Here is a 21,263-nt window from a genome sequence, read left to right on the forward strand (position 1 = left end):
CTCTAAGGTCATCCCAACTTGGTGTCTGGCTTCCCAAAGCCCCAGGAACTCCCCAGCTCTTACTGTCTGGCTGATGGACCCAGCCTCAGCTGAAAGGTCTCCCGGTCACCAATGATCTTGCCCCTGAAGTTTTTTTTTGCAGTATATCATATCGATAGTTTAAAACAATTAAATAATGCAATAGTCCCTTTATAGCCCCCTACCCACCATTCTTTAGAGGCAACTGTTTGTCTCCCTGTAGCCTTGGTTGCTTTGGGTTCCTTAGGTCATTCCCTCCACCTGTCTCCTAAACAATGTGCTTTTTTTTTTTTTTAAGATTTTATTTATTTATTTGACAGAGATCACAAGTAGGCAGAGAGGCAGGCAGAGAGAGAGGGGAAAGCAGGCTCCCCGCTGAGTAGACAGCCCGATGCGGGGCTCAATCCCAGGACCCTGAGATCATGACCTGAGCCGAAGGCAAAGGTTTTAACCCACTGAGCCACCCAGGCGCCCCAACAATATGCTTTTATCTCTAGATATGCCCATTTCTTTATCCATCAGAGGCCACAGCCTCCCTGTGCCCCCCCCCCCGTATGATCACATCACTCACTATTCATACCTCCTCTCTTGACAGTATTTACTTTTATGTCTTGTTCCATCAAATACACAATGTCTCCCATCTCCCCAGTTTGTAAGATGGGAACATATCAGTACCCTCGGCTTGCCAAAAAAAAAAAAAAAGGAAAGCATCGGTACATGGGTGTGGTGGTGTCAGCTGACAGCCGCTGCTCACCTGTGTCCCATTTCGACTGTCTGCTCCCAGTCCTGTCGAGCCAAGAACAGCCGCATTTTTAGGACCAGGGCAGGCAGGAAGCTCCCCGAGGTGACAGTGATCTGGTTCACCACCTCCAGTGCCCCCGAGTAGTTCTGCTGCAACATGAAGTAGGTCGCCTGTTGGAAGCCCAGGAGAAAAGCCTCCATCAGTGCCCGCAGAGGGAGGTTGGAGGTGTCTGGGTCTCTACCAGAAAAGGAGCAGAACCTGACACAGGGCATGCAAGTCCCCTCAGCTGGGCCAAGGAATCCTTCCAAGGCCTCGGGGGTAAGGTGTGGGGGAAGGAGTCATCCCTCAGAGTCACAGATCAAAGTCCACAGCAGGCTTGGGTTCCTCGACAGGCAAGGCAAGGGCTCTTGGGGAGATGGGGGAGGCCTAGCAAGTGTGGGAGATGGCAAGGCCATGTGCAGGCTGCCCTTGGTGGGAGACCTGAGGGTGCTGGGCTCACTCATTTGCCATTCACACTTCCTTGAAGCTTATTGCTGAAAACTGCTCACTCAGGCCCAGGGTCAGTTCCGGCTGGCAGGCAAAACCCTTCTTAGGGGGGCTGCGGCAGCTTTTCTCTGCTGAGGCCTACTGGGCTGGGGTTCTGGCCTCTGCAGGCCAGTGCCAGCCCCCAGGTTCTCCTGAGTGAGTCATGCCCCAGGTGTTTGAAGGGCAGAGAGCAATGCTCCCAAAGGACTTGAAACTGGACTCTGACAGGGACAGCTTACATTAGACCTTCAGCAACCTCCCCTCAAGAGAGTTATTAAGAACAAGAGGAGGATTGTTCTAGATAGATTTATGCATACATGTGCTCACTGAGGCACTCAGTTTATAAGTGTAAACTGGAAATAATCTGGGTTGGCAAATTTTATGAGGGCCATACAATAGGGGATTGGCTTGAAGGAGCTGTTCAAAATGACAGTGGCTTATGACAAAATCTTACATGAAGAAAAGGAACCCGAGTGATAAGATGCCTTATGATTACAATTAAATTAAATAACAACACTATCTCCCACCTCGGGGAGGGCGCTCCATGGGAGCACCTTCAGGACCAGAAGAACTGGAGGCTGATAGCTCTCTGGGAGGCCTACCCGCTGGGTCACCCATGGCTACAGGCAGCAGCCTTGTGCCAGGTCACACCTGTCCGCAGGGGGAGCCCCCACCTGGCACGTGGCCAGGGAGGAGGTCACGGATAGGCCACCCCAGCTCTAGAACCCCAAGTTGGCTGAGGCCTTTGCTAGGGCTGTGTCACAGCCCAATTTCTCCTGCCACCCAGTCCTGCTTCTGTCCCTTTTCCCACAGGTGTTGGTCGCAAGGGCACTCCGGATAATACTGCTGTACAAGGCTCTCCCTGGCTTCCACTTCCCAGAAAGCCCTTCTAAGGCACCCTCTGAATCACATGCTAGTAAAAAAGACTGGAAGACACCAAGGTCCTAAATGTCCACGTGAGCTGTTTGGAGGGGGAGTTGTGAAGGAGGTCATCTTTTGACTTTTTTAGCCTTCTGTTTTTTTAATGAGTACATATTCATTTTCTAAGAAGATACATACTAAGAGAAGAGAATCAGAGGGCTAGCTTTTCCTTTATGGATTGATTCGGGGGGTCACATAAGAAAAAAGGAACTTAATTTAAATTGAGATCAGAAAACACAAAACAGGTGCCTGAGTGGCTCAGTCAGTTAAGCATCTGCCTTCAGCTTGGGTCATGATCCCAGGGTCCTGGGACTGGGCCCCGCATCAGGCTTCCTGCTTGGCGGGGAGCCTCCTTCTCCCTCTCCCTCTGCCTGCTATTCCCCCTGCTTGTGCTCATTCTCTCTCTCTGTCAAATAAATAAATAAAATCTTAAAAAAAAAAAGAAAACACAAAACACTTACCTCCCTTCTCTTATGGCACACTGAACTTTATAGGTCAGAAGAGAAAGCGTGACAGAAAGAAGCAGAGAAAAAAGGACGGACCCAGAGCAGACTCCATGCAGAATGAGACAGGGACCCAGACTGAGCAGGCAGGATTGTGAGAACCAAGTGGGCTCTGGGCTGTTGTGTGACCCTGATCCTCTCTGGGCCCCTACTCCTCATGGGCCAGGTAAAGGCTGGGAGACAGAGGCTCCCTGGCTCCAGGGGCCCAGGCAGAGATCCTTTTCCTCCCTCCACTGCCTACCTTTCCCATCAGCCCCAGCACATCTTTGCTGTCCTGCATTCCTTGTTCCAGGTACTTGATGGATTTCTTCAGGGTATGGGGCTTGTCTGAGGTGAGGTCCACCCAGCCTCGGAGCACATAGCCCTGGGATCAGAACAAGACAGAAGATGAAGTTCTTGGTCCTGCACAGCCTCTCAGAACCCAGCCAGCTCTCCAGCCTCATGCCCCCCCCCCCCCCGCCCATCACTCTGTACCCCGAGACCCGGCAAGTGCCTACCCTGCAAGTAGGCACACCGACTTGCAGACCCCAGTGCAGCCCTACTCCCTCCCACTGCTGGGACTTCACTTCGCTGTCCCTGCAGCGCTCCCAACCAAACCTCTTCACCTGATTAACTACCATGAGTCTCTCAAACTCAGCCTAGGAGGACCCTCCTGTCAGAGGCCTTCTATGACCTTCCAGGCTGAGGGTGGGCCTTCTCCGGGACCCCCACAGCTCTGCTGCCCCTACTGACATGCTCTCACCTGTCTTGTCATTGCCTGTTTACTCTACACTGGGGTCAGGAGGCCACCGCGGGCCACTGGGCATGGCCTCTCCTCCTCACTCCACGCCTTAGCCCAGCACAGCACCTGGACTGTGTAGGAGACGGGAATGTCTTCTTGGAGGGTGAGTAGGGGCCATTTTGAGCTCAAGGGTTCTGCTCCAGTCTTCACCCAGCCTCTGCTGGCAGATGGGTGACCAGGCCTGGCAGGTGAGGTCAGGGGTCTCTTGGACATTGCCCTGAAGCGTTACGCCCAAAACCAGTGTTTCTCAACTCCTTTCCCATGGCTCCCCTCCTAAGGACACCATTCAGATATTTTCCCTTAATCATTTCCTCTCCCTCCAAGATATTTTAAGCTCACAGATATACTATCTGTCTATGCAGGATGTAAATCTGTGTTTTGTACATAAACAGCAAGACTTTTTTCACCCCCTCCTCGGGGAACCAATTTTTACCCCCTTGGGGGGGTGAGGTCACTCCCTGCTGAGGTGGCAGCTAGACTGAGCCGGGACTGAGGCTTCAAACTCTAGCAACAGTACCAATCTACCACGTGTGAGACTCTCCTGGGTGGGCCACCACTGATACCCAGTAGACCATGGCAAGGAGGGAAGGTTGATGCCTGTCGTAACCAGCTCATCTGGCTATCCCAAAGAACCTGGAAATCTGGGCTTTTTGGTCAAAATCTTTTGATTTCAAAATGTTGGCAACAAATTCAAGACTTAAAAAATAGAAAGTCCAGGCCCCGGAACGACTGTCTGCAGATTAGACTCTGGACACATGCCAGCACGTACTCAGCTAAAGCCCGAGACAGTGTGGGTGGGGGGTCCTATGAGACCTGGGCTCTTGTTGGGGCCCCAATGCAGCCCTCTCCAGCCCCAGGGTGCTCCGTAGGAGTAACGGCCACTCCACTGGGATATGTTGGGATGCTGCTTTCTGCAGGTGCTGTCCCCTGTGGCAGGTACCTCTCTGGAGCTGCTGGAGAGCTTCAGGGTGCGGTCGACGTACTCCCTGGCCTTGTCGTGGCGCCCCATGAGCCAGAGGAAGAGGCCGGCGTAGTACATGGCCCTTGCGCTGGCTGTCTTGCGGATTTCCTTCAGGCTGCTCTCCAGCTCCTGAATGGCTTCTCGGTCTGTGAATCCAAGAGGAGGAAGGGGGCGAGTCAGAAGGAGGAGGGCTGCCGGGTCCTACAGGAGGCCCTGAGGGCCTTGGGGCCTGGAAACTGCAGCAGCCGCCCACGCCAGTACTTGGGTTTGCAGTCTGAGCTTTCTCTTGTCTCTCCTGTGCCCAGCAGTTTGCAGAGCAGACAGACCAAACTGAATCCCGTACCTCAGGCCCACAATTCATCCTGAGGGGAAATAGTTGTTGGCAGCGTCTTGGAATCTTTCCCTGATTCTAGAGAGGGGGACATTAAGGGTGGAATCATTTAATTATTTAATTTTAATGTTTGTTTATTTATTTATTTATTTTTAAAAGATTTTATTTATTTGACACAGAGAGATCACAAGTAGGCAGAGAGGCAGGCAGAGAGAGAGAGGAGGAAGCAGGCTCCCTGCTGAGCAGAGAGCCTAATGCAAGGCTCAATCCCAGGACCCTGGGATCATGACCTGAGCAGAAGGCAGAGGCTTTAACCGTTGAGCCACCCAGGTGCCCCTATTGTTACTTTTTAAAAGATTTTATTTACTTATTTGACAGAGAGAACACAAGCTGGGGGAGCAGGAGAGGGAGAGGGAGAAGCAGGCTTCCCACCGAGCAGGGAGCCCAATGCAGGGCTGGATCCTAGGACCCTGGAACTAAGACCCAAGCCGAAGGCAGACACTGAAGGACTGAGCCATTCAGGCACCCTATGGGTGGAATTATTTATATTGACTTGATTTGTCTCCACAAGGTCTGGGGCAAGGAAAGCAGGGTGTCTTCCCAACTCCTGGGCTCTGAAAGGAGGACCCCTCCAACTGTCATGCTCTTTGCCTGCAGCTCCCACTGAGCAGGACATGGGCAGGGGCTCTTCCTTGAGGCCTCCAAGGGGAGGGAACAGAAGCCACTCCTCACTGGCCAGTAGCATGTGCTGCCACTGGTGCACCGACCTCCCGTGGCAGGCCCTTGGGCGGCTATAGCTCTGGAGTGGGGCGGCCTTCCCCACCGGGTCCAGGCCTTGCCGGGCATGGCTGCACTCACCAATGGTTTCGCAGCACTTGTGAGCATAAATGAGGGCCATGATGGAGCACAAGGACACGTCTGGATGATTCCGGATGCTCTCCAGGTTGCTAATGGCATCCTGGATGTGCTCTGCAAAGGAAAGCTCATGTGATTACGTCCCCAGAGGGCAGGAGGCTCTGTGGCAGACACGTGGGAGCCCTTGTCAGAGCTGACTCAAGGCTTAGCACCACCTGGCTTCACCCAGAATCATAAGGCCAACAGGTCCAAACATCCCCAGTGGCCCCTGAAGGGGCTGCTGACACCAGGGTCCAGGCTGCCTGGGGCTGGAGGATGCACCTGTGAGTACTTGCAGGGGTGGTCAGTTCTGAAGAAGGATCTCAGGGCAGAGCCACAGATTCCACTTATCCCTCCGTGTCCACTGAGGTTGGCTGTAGGCAGCTCGGCCAGCCCCTGGCCTCAGTGAGTCAGCACCTGCTTGAGGATCGCTCCTCCCCCTGCTCCGGCACCATACTTGCCTTTACCCAAACCTCCCACTTCCTCCTTTTCTTGCACTACCAGCTCCCAGGTTCCAAGTCCAAAATTTATCCAATAAGCATGCAGTCATGTCTACCCACCCAATCGTTTTCCAGATAGGGAAACCGAGGGGCAGAGCAAGGGTGGTGAGCTCTCTGATGTTTCAAAAGTCAACTAGATATGTATTACACAGCCACACGTGGATTAACCTGGGAACCTAGCCACTGAGTATAAGACTCTTCCCATGGCCACATGGTGGGGTGTAAGGAGGCATTCCAGGTGGAGCCAGAGTGTCAGGGCTGGGCTAGTGCCCTAGGTCAGGAGGCCAACGCTGGCAAATCCTTACCTTCCCTGAGGATCCCGTAGATTTTAAAGAACTGCAGGACGGGGTCATTGCTGAATTTTTCCAGGCCCGAGGCTGCGGCCTGCTGCACATGACGGAAATACTGCTCCTGGCTATAGTAAATGATCCCAGCCTGTGAAAGGAAGACACAGGGGCAAGAGCCCCAGTCCCTTCTCTGATCTCACCAACTTTCTCCCCTATTCCTTGCTCCTCCTCCATTCTGCAAAAGGAAGGCGGGGAAGAGAACATTAAGGCCTCATTTTATTCTTCACTAGTCCCAGGAGTAGCTCCATTGCAGTTTCCCAGGAAGGAGCTTGGATGTATTCGGGAACGATCACCATATTCTGGGTCAAAAACAATGGAGGATTCAATTTAGATTTTGTCTTAGGAAGGGGAAAAGGGGAAAGAGAGGGCCGATCATGAGAATGGGTACACCACCAGTTAGAGTTGTAAGTTACTCTGGGTTAAATACTTGTTGGAAATCGTATCAAGGGCTTTACACCCATTATCTTATGCATTATGCCCTCCATATCCCTCATAGTTAAAGAAGCTGAAGCCTATGGAGATGATGGCTTGACAAAGGTCATGCAGTAATAGGGGCTGAGATTTCAAAGTGAAGTCTCACTTCTCCTAAGGTTTGTGGGTGCTGGAGTTGGGGAGGAGATGTGGTTGGGTTGTGAACAGTCTTGTGAGCCATATGAAAGAGCCCAGACATCATCCTCAGGGTAATAGGAAGCAGCTGGATCGAATGGTTTTAAAGCAGGAGGAGGGATGTGTTCAGATGTGTGTGTGTGTGTGGTGGTGGTGGTGTGGGGACTGCTGGTGAGGAGAGAGCTGGTGTGTGTGTTGCCAGTGTGGGGTGGTGGTGGTAGTGTTTCAGGTGCCTGGGGAGCGGTTATCCCGGACTAGGAGGTACAAAGTAGAGGGTTCTGTCAGGAAACTTGTAGGGGCTGACATTTCCTGCTGATAGGCAAGAATGTAAGGCACATGTGAGATGGGAATGGGGAAGACTGAAGGCTGTAGGATCAGTAGAGGATCAGTAGAGGCGCCCTCTACTGAAGTGGGGGACGCAGAAGCAGCAGCAGGGAGGGGGAGATGATGGCAAAATGAAAGAGATGGGTTTTGGTTACGTTGGTTGGGGGTAGCTCAAGGACAAGACTGGGTGGGGATGTTGATTTGGAGCTCAGAGTGCACAGAGAACACACAAGGAGAAAGATGCACTGGCTACGAACAGTGAAGCAGAGGGGGCCAGACTCTTCATTAAGCGGCCGGCGGGGGACGGCGAAAGGCGGGTAAAAGGGACAGCAGGGGCGGTCGGTGAGGTGACAGGAGAGCAGCGGGGCGCGGGGCTCTCGGGGCGGGAGGCGGAGAGTCCCGGAGGGAGCGGCTTGGCCGCACTCGGGCCACGTACCATAAGAGAGGAGTCATCGCTGCTCATCTCCAGGCTCCCGGGCCTCCGAGTCCCGGTCTGGTGGGGCCGCCCGGAGCTGGATTCCCGAGTCAGGGTCCCCGACAAGCCTCTCGCGACCGGAAGTTGGAGGTGCGCGTCCCTGGAAACGGAGGTAAGGGCCGGTTGCTAAGAACGTCAGAATCAGGGGTGGGAGAGGCAGGCACCCACGTGACAAGGCGCTCGCAATCGAGCGCCGAGAGGGCGAGTGCGCGCTGGTGGCGTCGGGTCGCGCTGCGGGGTGGGCACCGCGGTACCGGACACGCGCGGTACCGGACACGCGCGCCGCCGCTGGGCCGCAGCCATGGGTCTGGGCGCCAGCGCCGAGCAGCCCGCGGGCGGCGCCGAGGGCTTCCATCTGCACGGGGTGAGTCGCCTCCGCGGCGCCGGTGACCTTGGCGGGGCGCCCGCACGGACGCGAGGGGACGTTTGATCGTCGGCTCGAGGGCGGCAGCGGCAGGGTCCGGGTCCCCCGAGCGGCCGGGGTGTGCCTCCTTCCCGGTGGGGCGTGTGCCTCCTTCCCGGTGGGAGCCGCCTGCGGGAGGCGGCGCCGAGGCTTTCTGGTCCCCGGGCCATCTGCGGCCGGGTCTGCCCGGCGCCGGCCCCGAGTGCCAGCCGTGCAGGAAGCGGGAGCGTTTCCTGGTCCGGTCCGGCCGCCTGGAATGGCACTTCTCCCAGGTGAAGATTGCATCAGGTCCAGCCGGGACGCACTTGTGCTCCCGGGTCATGTTTGTGATCGCCTTCTTGCTGGGCCTGGGAAGAGAGCCAGCAAGGCCAAGACCCTAGGTCCCTGTCGGGATGGCCAGGTGGACGCCGACTGCCACGGCGCGTATCCTGCCGACCGGCCTCCGGTTCCGGGCTGGAGGAGCAGTGCCAACCAGCCAGGGAGAGCCGTAGCGGGAGAGCCAGGAGACTGCCGCAGAAGGCGGGGTGCGAGCGTTGGCAGCAGGGGAGGGACGAGTCTGGACAAGCAGTTCTGGACAAAGTGGAGACGGAGCGGGGTTCCTAGAGTCTGAAGGTGAGGAGAGGGCCCGCAGCCAGATGGAGAGCTGGGGTGGCTGTGGAGAAGGAGGTGCTGAAACGGAGGTGAGAAGGGCACGAGGGTCTCCGAACCCACAGCGCAGCGGGGAAGGACCTCATACTTCTCCACGGGCACCCTGGATGGATTGCAGAGCTGAGTGTAGGCAGGCAAGCTGGTCAGTTTGGTACCTGGCTGCTGAGGGGTGTCTGAAGCTCTGTTAACCACAAGAGGGGAGGGTGAAAGAAGGGGGTTCCCAAAAGGCAAGCCAGCTTGGCTTCAAGACCCAGAGTTGACAGCCTCGTGTTTGGCAATGGGCTTTCTCTGGTTGGCATCACAGTGAGGCACCTGACAGAAAAGTGGACGGCCGAACGCCTCCCATCAGGAGAATCTTCCAGCAGGTTGATGGAAAGCAAAGAAATTGAGGACTTGGTGAGAGGGGAGAGGTGGGGCAGTGGTGGGGGGAATGTGGGAGAGGGGCTGAGTGGAGAGGTCAAGAGATTGGAGGTCTTCCATCCACAAAAACAGGTATTTTTGAGCACATTCTGGGTGCCAGAGATAAAGCAGTGGACAGAACAGACACCGTCCCTCTTCTCATGGAGCTTATCCTTTGTTGCTGGCACAGAGAGGAGGGAGACAGACGGAACAGAAATATATGCTAGGCGGCGAGCAGTGCGAGGAGAAGAAGGTAGAGGAAGAGCATACAGAGGCTGAGTGGGTGCTGTTTTGGATAGAGGGGTCAGGAAGACACCTGGGAGGGAAGGAGTGGACATTACAGATACTTAGAGGAAAAGCATTCTGAGACGGTTGGGTTGAGAAAGCAGGAGATGAGGCTGGTGTCCAGAAATGGGGTGGTCCATGTGAGGAGGACAAGTGCTAAAGGAAGAGACCAGACTATGCAGGGCCTGTCGTGTCCTGAAGATCAGGATTTTCTCCTGCGCTGTGAAACGGGGGACGTTTTCCGTGGAAGTGTGACCTTACCTACTTACATTTTTTAAAAACTGAAGAACATGTCTGTTGTCTTGTGTAAATACTGGTGTTCTTACTGTGCACCAGGCACAATGGAGAAGTCCTTGCCCTCAGTGAGATTAGAGGCCTGGAGGGTCCCCCGGGAAATGGTTATTACTTGTCCAGGTTCTGGGTTGGACTTCCTGGAGTCAGATTTCTGAATAATGGAGTGCTTTTCCTCCTGGGGAAGTCAGTGCTAGTAAAAGAGTTAAACACAAGGTAGGGCAGGTCCCCTGGCACAGAGCCAGTCCTCAGCAAGTGTCAGCTGCTGTCCCTTTAATTACATTAGATTCCCTGATGGGGAACACAGTGAAAGGTGGTGGGAAACCAGCAAGCATTGAGTGGTTGCGAGGTGGAGGGTGTTGGGAGCCCCCAAAGGAGAGCTGTACAGGGGACAGTGCTTATGGCGGGAGCGGGGGTGTAGTGGCAAGCCACGCAGATTAGCTCTGCTCCAGAGCCCTAGAGGGTGATTGCAAGGTGGGGGGCAGGGGCAGTGGAGTACGGCAGAGGGTGGCGAGAGGGCCTGGGGATTGGAGGCTTGAGCTTCTGGACCTCAGTAATGCTGGAGGGCAGCTGACAAGGAGTAACTGAGGAGGGGAGTGGGCTGGCAGCTGGGTGGTACTGGCCTCAGGAGCAGGGGGAGGCAGGAGTGGCATGGATGAGGTCCTGAGCTGGGAAGGAGGACTACCTCCGCATTTGCTGTCCCTGAGTAACTGTCCAGTGGCTTTCAAAAGACACCTTGTCCCAGCTTTCCTGTGGAGGGAGAGGGGCACGGCTCAGAGCTCCCCTGTTGCAGGCCAACTGGGACTGGAGTTGGTTTCTGGGCTCACTGTCATTGGAAGCCATGGCAAGCTCCTGGGGATGGCAAACAGGGCCTCAGTGGGTGGTGACCCAGCTAGAAGGGCGTTCTAATTCCAGGGGTGAATTACCCTGGATCCCAAGGCGTGGGGTGAGCTCTCCTTCAGCTTGGGGAATCCAATTTTGGGCTGGTGGGTGGCTGAAGCGGATGCAACCAGAACCTGAAGCCCTCTGGGCTAATGCCTGGCCAGCTGGACATCAAGTGCTCACAGCCAAAGGCCTGAGGGTGTGGGGCCCACTGCAGGGTCCAGCCCTGGGGATAAAGGCTGCATTGTTTGAGCAAGGCTCTGTAAATGAGGCCTTTGAGATGGATTTTTACCCCAGCTGGGAGGCCTGGTTGCTGTGTTTTTGGAGACCGCAGTGAGTTCCAGAATACAGGGCTGGAGGCCCCCTTGGGCTCAGGAGAAGGGAGGAGGAGCCATTCCACACAGAAGGGGAGACTAGGCTGTGAGGCTGGGATTCATCCCTGCTTCTGGGACTCCCTCTTGCAGGACTCCCAGCTCAGGCACATCCCCTGTCCCTTGGGTCTTCCCTCAGCTGCACTCCTCAGTAGGTCCCACACCTGCCCAGCTGAGCTCGGATCTGTCACCACAGGGTCTGTGCTCTGGGATCTGGCCACAGGCTGCCCACCCTGTCTGTCTTTCTGAGCACACCCCTGGTTCCGTCTATTCTGGGGCCCTCCCTTCCTGTCCACATCTAAACCTCTCTGGTAAACCTGCCAGCTTCCCAGTGGCCCAAGCTTCCCCACAGGCCTGTGGTGCCCTGTGTGTGTGTGGCCTCCTAGAAGCTCCCAGGGCTACCCTGGGCTCTCCTGTGAGGCATCTCTGGAAGTATGATGTGTGACCCAACAAGAGCCATTTCCCAAAGAGGACAACCTTGCCCAGGTAGGTAGCCAGCGGGTGGAGTTACCTTGACTGTGCTCACTGGTCACCTGCCTAGAACAGTTTGTGCAGGGCCTGGGTTCTTGCTGTGACACCGAAAGTGGTGATGGATGGTCTCTGAAATTGTGGACATGGGTGGGGGCTTCTCGGAGAGTCACAAGGCTGGTGCCTGCTGTGACTGTGGCCTCTGCTGTGGGACAGGTGCAGGAGAACTCCCCAGCCCAGCAGGCAGGCCTGGAACCCTACTTTGATTTCATCATCACCATCGGGCACTCGAGGCTGGTGAGGCTCTCCCATGCTACAGCTGCTGTGTGTGTGTGTGTGTCCCCTGTCCCACAGCAGGCCCCACTCTGCTCCTTCTCCCTTTTCTTCCGGAGGGAGCCCCAGCACACCTCTCCTCCTTCTAGGCCTGTACTCAGCTTGACTGGTGCACTGCCCAGTGTCCAGCTCCTGAGCTTTCTGGGGCTCTTGGAGCTGGCCACAAGGTGTAAAGGGCCTGCCTCTCAGGACACGAGAGGTGTCAAAGTGCGAAGGGACCTGTCAGAGAGGGGAGTCCTGCAGTGCTCTGGACCAGGCAGGCTCTTCGCTCACTCTGTTGTCTTTTCCAGGGTTTCTGAGAGAGGCAGGTTTCGTGGTGCTTAGGGGTGGTGGGGGGTTGCAGTGGTCTCAAGGGGCTGCAGTGGTCGCAGGCCCAGACCCTGCCCTGGCCCACGCCCACACCAAACCCCGCTGGGGCACCTGGCCTCCTGGGCCCTTCCCCACGTTGGACCGAGACTTGTCTGAGAGGCCCCAACCTGGGGGGTGGGGGGTGGGGGGCAGGGGGGCTTGGCGTCAGCCCCTCTGCCACCGCAGAACAAGGAGAATGACACGCTGAAGGCCCTGCTGAAGGCCAATGTGGAGAGGCCCGTGAAGCTGGAGGTGTTTAACATGAAGACCATGAAGGTGCGCGAAGTGGAGGTGGTGCCCAGCAACATGTGGGGCGGCCAGGGCCTGCTGGGGGCCAGTGTGCGCTTCTGCAGCTTCCGCAGAGCCAGCGAGCACGTGTGGCACGTGCTGGTGAGTGGGGGGGTGGGGGGGAGGGGCAAGGGTTGGGTTTGGGGCATCTGGATTGGGCCAATGACCTGCTTCCGGGACAGGGCTCCTGAGGGCCGCTCCTCATCCATATAACTGTGTACCCTGCTTGGTAGCCAGGCGACCTTCTCACCCTCCAGACCTTGGTTTCCTATTTTGAGGGGTGGGATACCACCAACTGGAGGGGCCGGAAGGCTGCTGTTGCTGGTCTTTATAGATGGGGTCTTTTCTGGTAGACTCTATGGCCTACCGGGATCTAGTCGTTTCTGGCAGGTTTCCTTAGAGCCTGGTTGGGCCTTGGGCCTGGGGTCTTCCTGAATCTCAGTCACTGAGTTGTCACAGATGTTGCTGTGTCTTTGTACACACACACACACACACACACACACACACGATGGTGCCTACAATCTTGAATGCTTAGTGCCAAGGCTTAGTGGAAGGAGGGTGCCCTGAGCTGGAAACGGACTGATTTGATCTCTAGCCTTCTCTGTTGCTCAATGAGTTCTTGTGGGAGACTTCTCAACCTTTTAGCCTTCCTCAGTTTATCCACCAGTACAATGGGGTGATGAGGCAAATCCCTTTGCATTGCTCTGGGAGATCTGGAGCTAGGAGTGGTAGAGATTCCCAAGGGAGGAAATGATGCTTGTACCCAGTTCTGCTCACTGCCCAGCCTCCAGCCCCTCCACAGGGGTCTCAGCCATATGCCTGCACCCAGTAACAGCACCACAGTTGGACACTTCCTGTGGGCCAACTGTCATTTTCATTCTTTACCTGTATTCTATTTTTAATTGTTTCGGCAACCCTGTGAGGAAGGACTGCATACCCTGCTTTTAATCGTGGGGAAACTGATGCTAGGGTGTTAAGTATTTGTCCACAGTTATAGGTTACAGGTTGGCTGAGTCAGGATTTAACCCACAGGAGATTCCAGAGCTCAGGGCTGTGAGCAGTGCCATGGTGCTGCCCTCTGCCGGCCGGCTGTGCACCTTGGGGAGGTCAGGAAATGAAGGATGGAGTAGGAGAGTCTGGGCTTGTCCTAGCCCTGGAGCCTGAGAACAAGTATCCTGCTCAGTACCTGGAAAGGGAGCCCCTCCATCCTCTCCGCCTGCCCCTCTCCATCCCCAACTCGAGAAGTAAGACAGATAGTTGGTGATTTCTCTTTTCCCCAGGACGTGGAACCCTCTTCACCTGCCTCCCTTGCTGGCCTGCGCCCATACACAGACTATGTGGTTGGCTCAGACCAGATCCTCCAGGAGGTGAGCAGCATTTGGTTTGTCCTCCCCAGGCCCCCCGGATAGGGTGCCGAGATGGGTGCTGTCCACGAGGGGGGCCTTGTTTAGTCGAGGCCTCCCAATTCAGTGTGGGGAGTGGGGCTCAGGTGCTGGTTTTGTCGTAGTCCGAGGACTTCTTTACGCTCATCGAGTCCCACGAGGGGAAGCCCCTGAAGCTGATGGTTTACAACTCCGAATCCGACTCCTGCCGGGAGGTGACTGTAACTCCCAATGCAGCCTGGGGTGGAGAGGGCAGGTACTTTCTCAGGCGGAGGGTGGTGGGGCAGGGGCCCAGCAGAGCACCGGCTGGACCCGGCCGCTGGACGTGGACCCTCAGAATCCCATGGTGGGGGGTGGAGGTTGGGCCCAGGGTCCAGGGATCCTGAGGATGACCACTGGTCCAGGAGGCACCCTTGCTGCCCCTCATGGCTAGGAGTGGGTGGGGTTGGAAGACCTAGGAAGGGCTATGGGACAACCCCCTGGATTGAATGTTTCTGGACTTCTGCAGTCTGGGGTGTGGTATTGGCTACGGGTATCTGCACCGGATCCCAACCCAGCCTCCCAGCCACCATAAGAAGCCACCTGACGCCCCTCCACCTGATGCCCCGCCACCTGACGCCCCGCCACCTGACGTCTCGCCACCTGGTGCCCCGCCACCTGGTGCCCCTCCTCCTGATGCCCCGCCACCTGACACCCTGCTTCCTGATGCCCCGCCACCTGGACCCACCCCTCAGGACTCTCCTGCCTCTTCAGGCCTGGAGACAGGCTCCAGGCAGGATGACTACATGGAGGTAGGTGGGGATCATCTGCCAATGAGAGGAAGTGGGGGGCTTCGTATGGGCAAAGGGGCCTGCCACCTGGGAAAGGAGGACCCAAGGCTGCTGTCATCCGGGGCCCATTTGTGGAGCCCTTGGGGGGCCTTTCTTGCTTCTGGGGGCCAGTGAAAGCAGGTGGTCCAATTCTGGGACAGTGAAGCCCAGTTTAGTTCTGACACTTAGGTCTGGAGGTGAACGTCATGGCAAAGCACTAGTTGTTGCTTTCATTTCCTGAGTAGGACACAGAGGCTCAAACACAGAGCCTTGTACTGTGCCTTGAGGAGTCTGGGGTCAGGCTGGGCCAGAGGCTGGGCATCCAGAACCCCAGCTGGGCTGGTTTGGCCAGATTTGTAGAGGAATGCCAGACCTGCCTTCATGCCTGTGGGAAAGTCACTGAGTACCTTCAGGCACTCGGCTGTTGCCTAGTGTCTGGGGCGCATGGGAGGATGGCTCCCTCGGCATGCTGGAATTCATCCAAGGGTTCCTCTTCAGGTGGGTCATTGGAGGAGCCCAGCCAGGTGGGTGCTCAGTCCTCAGCAGACCAGGAAGGGCACTCCCTCCTTGTCAGCATTGACAGAGAAGCCAGGCGGGCCTCCTATACCAGACTGTAGATCCCCTGTGGGGTAAGGGCAGGACACTACGGCTCTTTGCTCCATCAGGCAGAGTAGTGCTTCTGTGGTCAGTGTGGGCCGGGGCTTAGATTGGACTCCTCTGCCCCAACTGCCCCTACTGTGCTCCCTCCTTCTTCCCTGGCCCCCATAGGCCCTGCTGCAGGCACCCAGCTCCTTCATGGAGGGACAGTTTTCTGAGCCTGGGAGTCCTAGCCGTGGTGCTCCAGACCTTGGGGGATTTCCACATCCCATGGAGACACCTCTTCAACCTCCACCTCCAGTGCAGCGTGTCATGGACCCAGGTAGTGAGTGGGCCCCAGAGAGGAGGCAGAGGGGCCTGCAATCCCCGGTGCTGCGGTGGGCCCCAGGTTTGGGGCGGGGCTTCCAGGGCAGTGCCTAAACCTTCCTCAGACCCACGGATGCCAAGACTCACAGATGCCAAGAGGGTTGCAGATGAGCCTGTCTAGTGTGCTGGTGGGAGGGACTGCAGTCCACAGAAGGGACATGGCCTGCTCGAGGTCACGCTGCATAGTGGGGACAGAGCAGGGTCTGGGCCCTCTGCCTCTGTGCTAGTCCTTTTCTTCCCTCAGCAACAGGCAGTGGGGACCACTTTGGGATTGGGCGGGGGCACCTTTATGGGTTGAGATTACAGTTTCAGGCTAGGCCAGGCACTCCAGGAACATACCCTGAGGCCCAGGATATGGGCCTTACAGTCGTCTGGGTTTTGTGCTGGCAAAGACTTGCATCCTTCTTCTAGGCTTCCTGGATGTGTCAGGTATCTCGCTCTTGGACAGCAGCAATGCCAGTGTCTGGCCCGGCCTGCCCTCTGCCACAGAGCTGACGTCCACGGGTCTCTCAGCCTCTGGCCCTGAGGATGTCTCCAGCAGCGGTTCTCACGAGCGTGGTGGTGAGTGGCCCACACCTGCACAAGCTTTCTGGGAAGGACCCTGAGTCATTGGCAAGGTTGCCCTGAGTTTCTCAGCTGGCTGGGAGGCTGGCTATTGGGTGAAATACAGCCACATGAAAGCATCTTGACACTAGAGCTCCCATTCCCCATCAATGTCTGGGGAGGGAGTGGGGGGGGCAGTCAGTGGGGGCTGCCCCAGGCCTTCTCAGCCCCTCCCTATATTTTTCAGGTGAGGCCACTTGGTCCGGATCAGAGTTTGAGGTCTCCTTCCCGGACAGCCCAGGCACCCAGGCACAACCAGACCACCTGCCTCAGCTAACTCTTCCCGACAGCCTCATCTCGGCAGCCTCACCGGAAGACGGCCTGTCTGCTGAGCTGCTCGAAGCGCAGGCTGAGGATGAGCCAGCAAGCACAGAGAGCCCAGAGTTCGGGGCGGAGGCTGAGGGGGCAGGTGGCCAGGCCCTGTTCTCCACCCCTGAATAACACCCTAGGCTGTGTCCAGGTCCCTGATGGCATTTCATGAGGCTGAGACGGGGGGGGGGGGGGCAGGGGAGCCGCTTAGGCCGCACTATGCAGCTCAGCCCCTTGCCTGATCCTGGCCCAGTGTGTGCAGCTTTCTAGGCAGTGGCTCCCTGTTGTGCAGGGACTTCTGCAGTCCGGGAGCTCATGTGTGCCCATAACTCCTGCCGGCGTCCAAGAGATGACCTTCCAGCATTGGTTCTGCCTGGTGGTCCTGGCTTTGGGGAGTCGGGCACTTGTTTGAGAGTCTCAGACAAGTCCTTTTGGGCTAGTGGGGAACTGGGAGCAGCACCCAGATTAAGTTTTGCAGGAGCTGGGGTAGGAGAGGAAAAGGACTACTCTGCTGCTTGGGTCGGGCAGAGAGCCTCAGTGGTTAGGAAGAGGAGACCATCGGCAAGAGCATCTTTAGGCCACATTGTACCCTTACGTCCAGTGCTTGCTCCTGCTCTGGTCACTATGGCTGCCCAGGCAGCAGCAGGGTCCACACAGGGTCAGGTGTGAAGGAGGAAGGAGGAAGGAGGATTGAAGGGTGGAGTGAAGGAGGAAGGCATAGGTCTGGAGTATTTGCCTGCAACTTGCTAGGTAGGGCTTGCCTTGATTCTTCTTGTACAGCTCAGCTAGCCCTGTGTGTACTAGAAGGCAGCCCCACACCTTGGGGACCCCTGAGGCCCCAGTTACCGTCTCTTGTAGAAGTCTCGTATCCTCACCTCTGCTACACTGCATAGCTGGCTCAGACTGACTGACATCTGCCAGTCAGAGCTGGAGGAGAGAAGCAGTGAACTAGTCCATCTCTCCTGGGGGAGAAGGATTGGAAATTCTAGCCCTGTCAGCAGAGACTCACTTGTTCTGGGACCATGATGTCTCTTCTTCCCCAGGGCCTACACCCCATAGACCCAGTACCCCTAATGGTGACTCTTGTCAGATCCCAAACTTACACAACCATCTCTTCTAAATATACAAGGCATCCAGGCTGCCCAGTGGAGAATACAGACTGCGAATTTAAATTCACCAACCTAAGCAGACTCAAAGCCAGTCCTGACTGGACTTCTTGAACACAGCTCCCACCCTAAGGGGGAATGAGGGGCCTGGACAACGGTGGGTAAAGGCCATTCTGTTCTTTCCCATAGTATGGGAGGCTGTTCCCTCCATCCCCGGTGCCCAGAGTGGCTAAGACTAGGCGAGATCTTGTGCTTTACCTGGTTGCTCCAGAATGAGGAGGGTTCCATGCAGGAACAGCTCCTGAAGTCCCTCACCTGCCCACATCTTGCTAATTGCTAAAAAAGCTGCCTCTGGCCTTGTCTTCTAGCTGCTATCCAGTTCAAAGTCCCATGTTTGTGGCTTGATCTGTAATGTGGGCACTTAACAGTGCATTCAGGGTTCTGTTGGGCCCACACAATAAGGACCGTCTGCTCAGGGGGAGGCACCGACCCAAGTATATGCAGGGAGGGCCCCCAATGAACAAACTCTTCAAATTTCTAGCACTGTGACTGCATTTGAAGCAAGCCCTCGTCAAGCCTGTCATGGCAGCTGATAAGCCTGTCGAACAGGGAGGTGTTGTGTCTGCCTGTAGGAATCCAGGAAGTAGAAGAGAATCACCACAGGACTGTTTGGAGGCCAGCTTCCCTGAACTGCAGCCTGGCAGTCTTGCCCAACATCTCTCTCACCCTAGGATTCTGGCTCTTCCTCTCTCAATTTTATATACTTCCCGCCCTGACCAGGGGATAAAATGGGTACTGACGTTGACTGTCAGGGTAAACATGGAACCAGAAGTTTCTCTGTAATCTGCTATGAAGGAAAATGACAAGTGAAAGAAATAAAGGTGTACTACACTTTGAAATATTGTAACTAAAGCCTTTATTCTATACAACTGTGAAATACAGATTTTTACCCTTTTGGCATTGCAGACTGTCAGATTTTCTGGAAACTGTTACTGGTTTGACTGGAAGGAAAAAAAGTAGAAGCATGCTGAGGGTCAGATCTGTGACAGAAAGGGAGTGCAGCCACCCCTCAAGTCTCGGCACATGGTGCCAAATGGCCCAGTGAAACCTATTCCTTTACCCCAAGGGCCCCTCCTGCAAACACAGCAGAGGGCTGATAAGTGAGTTGTGGGGTTTGTTTTTGCCTTTAATTCACAACTATTGCTAAAAAATGTGCACCAAAAGCACACTGTTGTATCCAACAGATAGAAAGGACTTTTAAAAAAAGAAGCCGGTTGCTCTCTGTGTAAGGGAAAAAGACTCATTGGAAATGTGGCATGTCTTTGCTCACTTCTTCAAAGTGCTGGAGGCAGTGACCTGTCCACTTTCCAAAGGAAGCTGACCAGTAGTGAGGGAACCCTGTCTCTACAGTTGTGCAGGTAAGAATATCTCAAATAGAAAGGTCTGGACTTAGGCCCATCAGCTGCTTCCCGCTGAACCTGTCAAGATGTAGAAAAGAAAACAACCCTTTCCAGCCCCTCCCCAGTCCCTGCTGTTGTGGGGACAGACTGCATGCGAGCTGGGGAGGCAACTGGACTGGAATAAACTGCCCTCTGAAGGCACTTGTGCTTCTGGCTTCATACAGGAGGCTTGTCTTCCGTAGTTGTACGGGACTGTTCTATTCTGAATACAAATGACCTTGGGGAGAATCCAAAGTATTTTCTGCCAAAAGTTGAAGTGTTTATCCCCAATAAGTTATATTCTGTACAAGACTCAAATGATTCTATGAAAGCTTCAGATTGTTAGAAAGAACAACGAAAAGAACTCCGGATACAGGTACCACAACAAAAACCTGCATATAAAACTCTGGTGAAAACAAGTATGTATACTTCCAGGAGGGGAATATCAAATTAACTCACTAGGATACCCTTCCTTCTCAGACACCATAAATTTCAGGTAGCATCTAAATGAAGTGAGTATCTCCTTGTGGTCTTTTTTTTTCCTTTTCTTTTCTCCTCGTGGTCTTAAGTTTCGATGGTGTTGCGCTGCTCACCCAAAGCGCGAACCTGTGGCATCACGTAGCTTGGCCCCTCAACAAAGCTGGATGCGGCGGAGCAGGGAAAGCGTGGCACCTGCCCGTGGCTGCCGCACAGCTGGGGGCACTGTGGGGGCACAGCAAACCCTAGGCGCTGCTGGGCATACTCCAGTCTGGCAGTCCAAGTGCTACAGGCCAGCACCCAGAGTTTTGCAGGTTTTCCTAAAGAACGCATCTGAGATGCAATATTAAAACGAGCCCAACAAGGATAATTTATTATGAAATGGGCTGGCTCTGGAATTGTACAACAGCAAATTCCTATTAAAAATAACTGTCTTAAATGTGAGAACAACTTGTTTTTAATGACCGACTTGGAAAAAGCCTTCATAGGTGTTGCAGGAATGGAATGTACTCTCTTATAAAAGCTACAGAGCATGTAGGTTTGAAGTGGAAACACAGTGACAGATGTGGCTTTACCTATGTGTCTCTACAAGTGCTAACAGACGAAGATAAGGTCCTTTGAAACGAAAGGAAGCCCAGTCTGTGCTGGCTTGTCGTCCGTCTTCTGTACATCTCACATGACACAGTGTGCCTGTGGGGTTTTCTGTTCGCACTCTCTGCCTCCCTGGGGACAGCTTAATCTACACATGGAGACTGGTTTCTATTTTACACCGCAATTAGTCACTTCAACTGAAAGAGAATCTTGGTCCATACCAAATCGGCCGTTAGAAGTTGTGCTCCCACTGGGGCTCGGTGGGCTTCCTAGGACTACTCTCGGGGCCAAGGAGGGTGGTCAGTAAATGAATACCCAGGAGCGCTCACCCACCCTTCACGTGGACTTCTGACGGTAATGGAGGGTGAGGTCGCCACCACTCTTCCATATGAAGTGCTTCACTGTTCGGAGGTCCATGTTTGGATCTAAAACCTGAACGGCCAAAAATAATAATAAATGTCAAAGCCTCTACTTTGTAATATCCAAGACCTTTATTGTAAACTCAGGGACTCTCACCAGGTCATCCAGCTCGTCCTCCCCTCACCTGCCCCTGGTGGCTTGCTCTTGCTGACAGAGCTCCCATGCACGCAGACACGAGTCTGGGCAGTGAGAGACGAGCAGCTTGGGTGGCTAGGCCGGAGATCCCAACTTCAGCCGTTCCCCTGAGGAGATGCCTCGAGTGCACCTTTTTTTAAAACAGTGCCCCCAATGCTCCACCCACCTCTGCTTCAAATCTTAAACCAACACGGCCGACACTGCTCTGTCAATCGAGCTGATCATGTGTCTTCTTGTCAGGAAAAAAAAAAGCCACCAGCACATTCACCCTTTGTGTGTGCATTTTAATCTCTATGTCCTTTTTCCAAGAATCTCCCTGGGGTAAATAGGAACTTTAGGGTGGGCTGCAGAGCCCGTCCAGAAAGGGTCTCACCAATAGATGGAA

General features: G+C 55.0%; 3 protein-coding genes across 22 annotated transcripts in view; 1 reads left to right on the forward strand and 2 right to left on the reverse strand.

Moving 5' to 3' along the window:
* TTC21A (tetratricopeptide repeat domain 21A) overlaps positions 1-8,025 on the reverse strand; it is a 34,779-nt gene extending 26,754 nt beyond the window's left edge. For 6 of the 7 annotated variants that reach the window (XR_009350838.1, XM_059162025.1, XM_059162029.1 and 3 more), the window contains exons 1-6: positions 7,890-8,018; positions 6,482-6,611; positions 5,641-5,751; positions 4,431-4,597; positions 2,951-3,073; positions 773-930 (exon numbers count right to left, since the gene is read on the reverse strand). Coding sequence is in view for 6 of the 7 variants with exons in the window: in XM_059162025.1 (XP_059018008.1) it covers positions 773-930; positions 2,951-3,073; positions 4,431-4,597; positions 5,641-5,751; positions 6,482-6,611; positions 7,890-7,916 (716 nt within the window). In the remaining variant the exon portion in view is untranslated. Of the gene's footprint in view, positions 1-772; positions 931-2,950; positions 3,074-4,430; positions 4,598-5,640; positions 5,752-6,481; positions 6,699-7,889 lie in introns of all 7 variants that reach the window. The other variant, XM_059162030.1, reaches the window with a different exon arrangement.
* On the forward strand, positions 7,679-18,715 carry GORASP1 (golgi reassembly stacking protein 1). 9 transcript variants are annotated; one of them, XR_009350839.1, is made up of 12 exons: positions 7,679-7,770; positions 7,923-8,040; positions 11,892-11,972; positions 12,543-12,746; positions 13,925-14,011; positions 14,152-14,282; positions 14,535-14,817; positions 15,604-15,754; positions 16,210-16,359; positions 16,589-16,810; positions 17,840-17,973; positions 18,358-18,715. XR_009350839.1 is itself a non-coding variant. In XM_059162040.1 (11 exons), exons 1-11 carry the CDS (start codon positions 7,694-7,696, stop codon positions 17,893-17,895), a joined length of 1,560 nt encoding a protein of 519 aa, XP_059018023.1. In that variant the 5' UTR covers positions 7,679-7,693; the 3' UTR covers positions 17,896-18,715. The 9 variants fall into 9 exon arrangements, 7 of the variants coding, with proteins under 7 accessions (XP_059018023.1, XP_059018024.1, XP_059018026.1 ...); XR_009350840.1 differs by having other exon boundaries at positions 16,589-17,973; XM_059162040.1 differs by having other exon boundaries at positions 17,840-18,715.
* WDR48 (WD repeat domain 48) overlaps positions 18,716-21,263 on the reverse strand; it is a 52,804-nt gene continuing 50,256 nt past the window's right edge. For 5 of the 6 annotated variants that reach the window (XM_059162037.1, XM_059162034.1, XM_059162036.1 and 2 more), the window contains one exon: positions 18,716-20,755. In XM_059162037.1, the coding sequence (XP_059018020.1) occupies positions 20,660-20,755 (96 nt within the window). In that variant the 3' untranslated portion in view covers positions 18,716-20,659. The remainder of the gene's footprint in view (positions 20,756-21,263) is intronic. The other variant, XM_059162032.1, reaches the window with a different exon arrangement.

Source organism: Mustela lutreola, chromosome 2, assembly GCF_030435805.1.
Source record: "Mustela lutreola isolate mMusLut2 chromosome 2, mMusLut2.pri, whole genome shotgun sequence".
Taxonomy (NCBI): Eukaryota; Metazoa; Chordata; class Mammalia; order Carnivora; family Mustelidae; genus Mustela; species Mustela lutreola.

What these genes read in the sequence shown, in the direction of transcription:
- GORASP1 (XM_059162040.1), top strand. Translation starts at nt 7,694, where the DNA reads ATGCACTGGCTACGAACAGTGAAGCAGAGGGGGCCAGACTCTTCATTA. An exon ending in CCATCGGGCACTCGAGGCTG is followed by an intron (nt 11,973 to 12,542) that starts GTGAGGCTCTCC and finishes CTGCCACCGCAG; the next exon opens with AACAAGGAGAATGACACGCT. An exon ending in GGCGGAGGCTGAGGGGGCAG is followed by an intron (nt 16,811 to 17,839) that starts GTGGCCAGGCCC and finishes TAAATATACAAG; the next exon opens with GCATCCAGGCTGCCCAGTGG.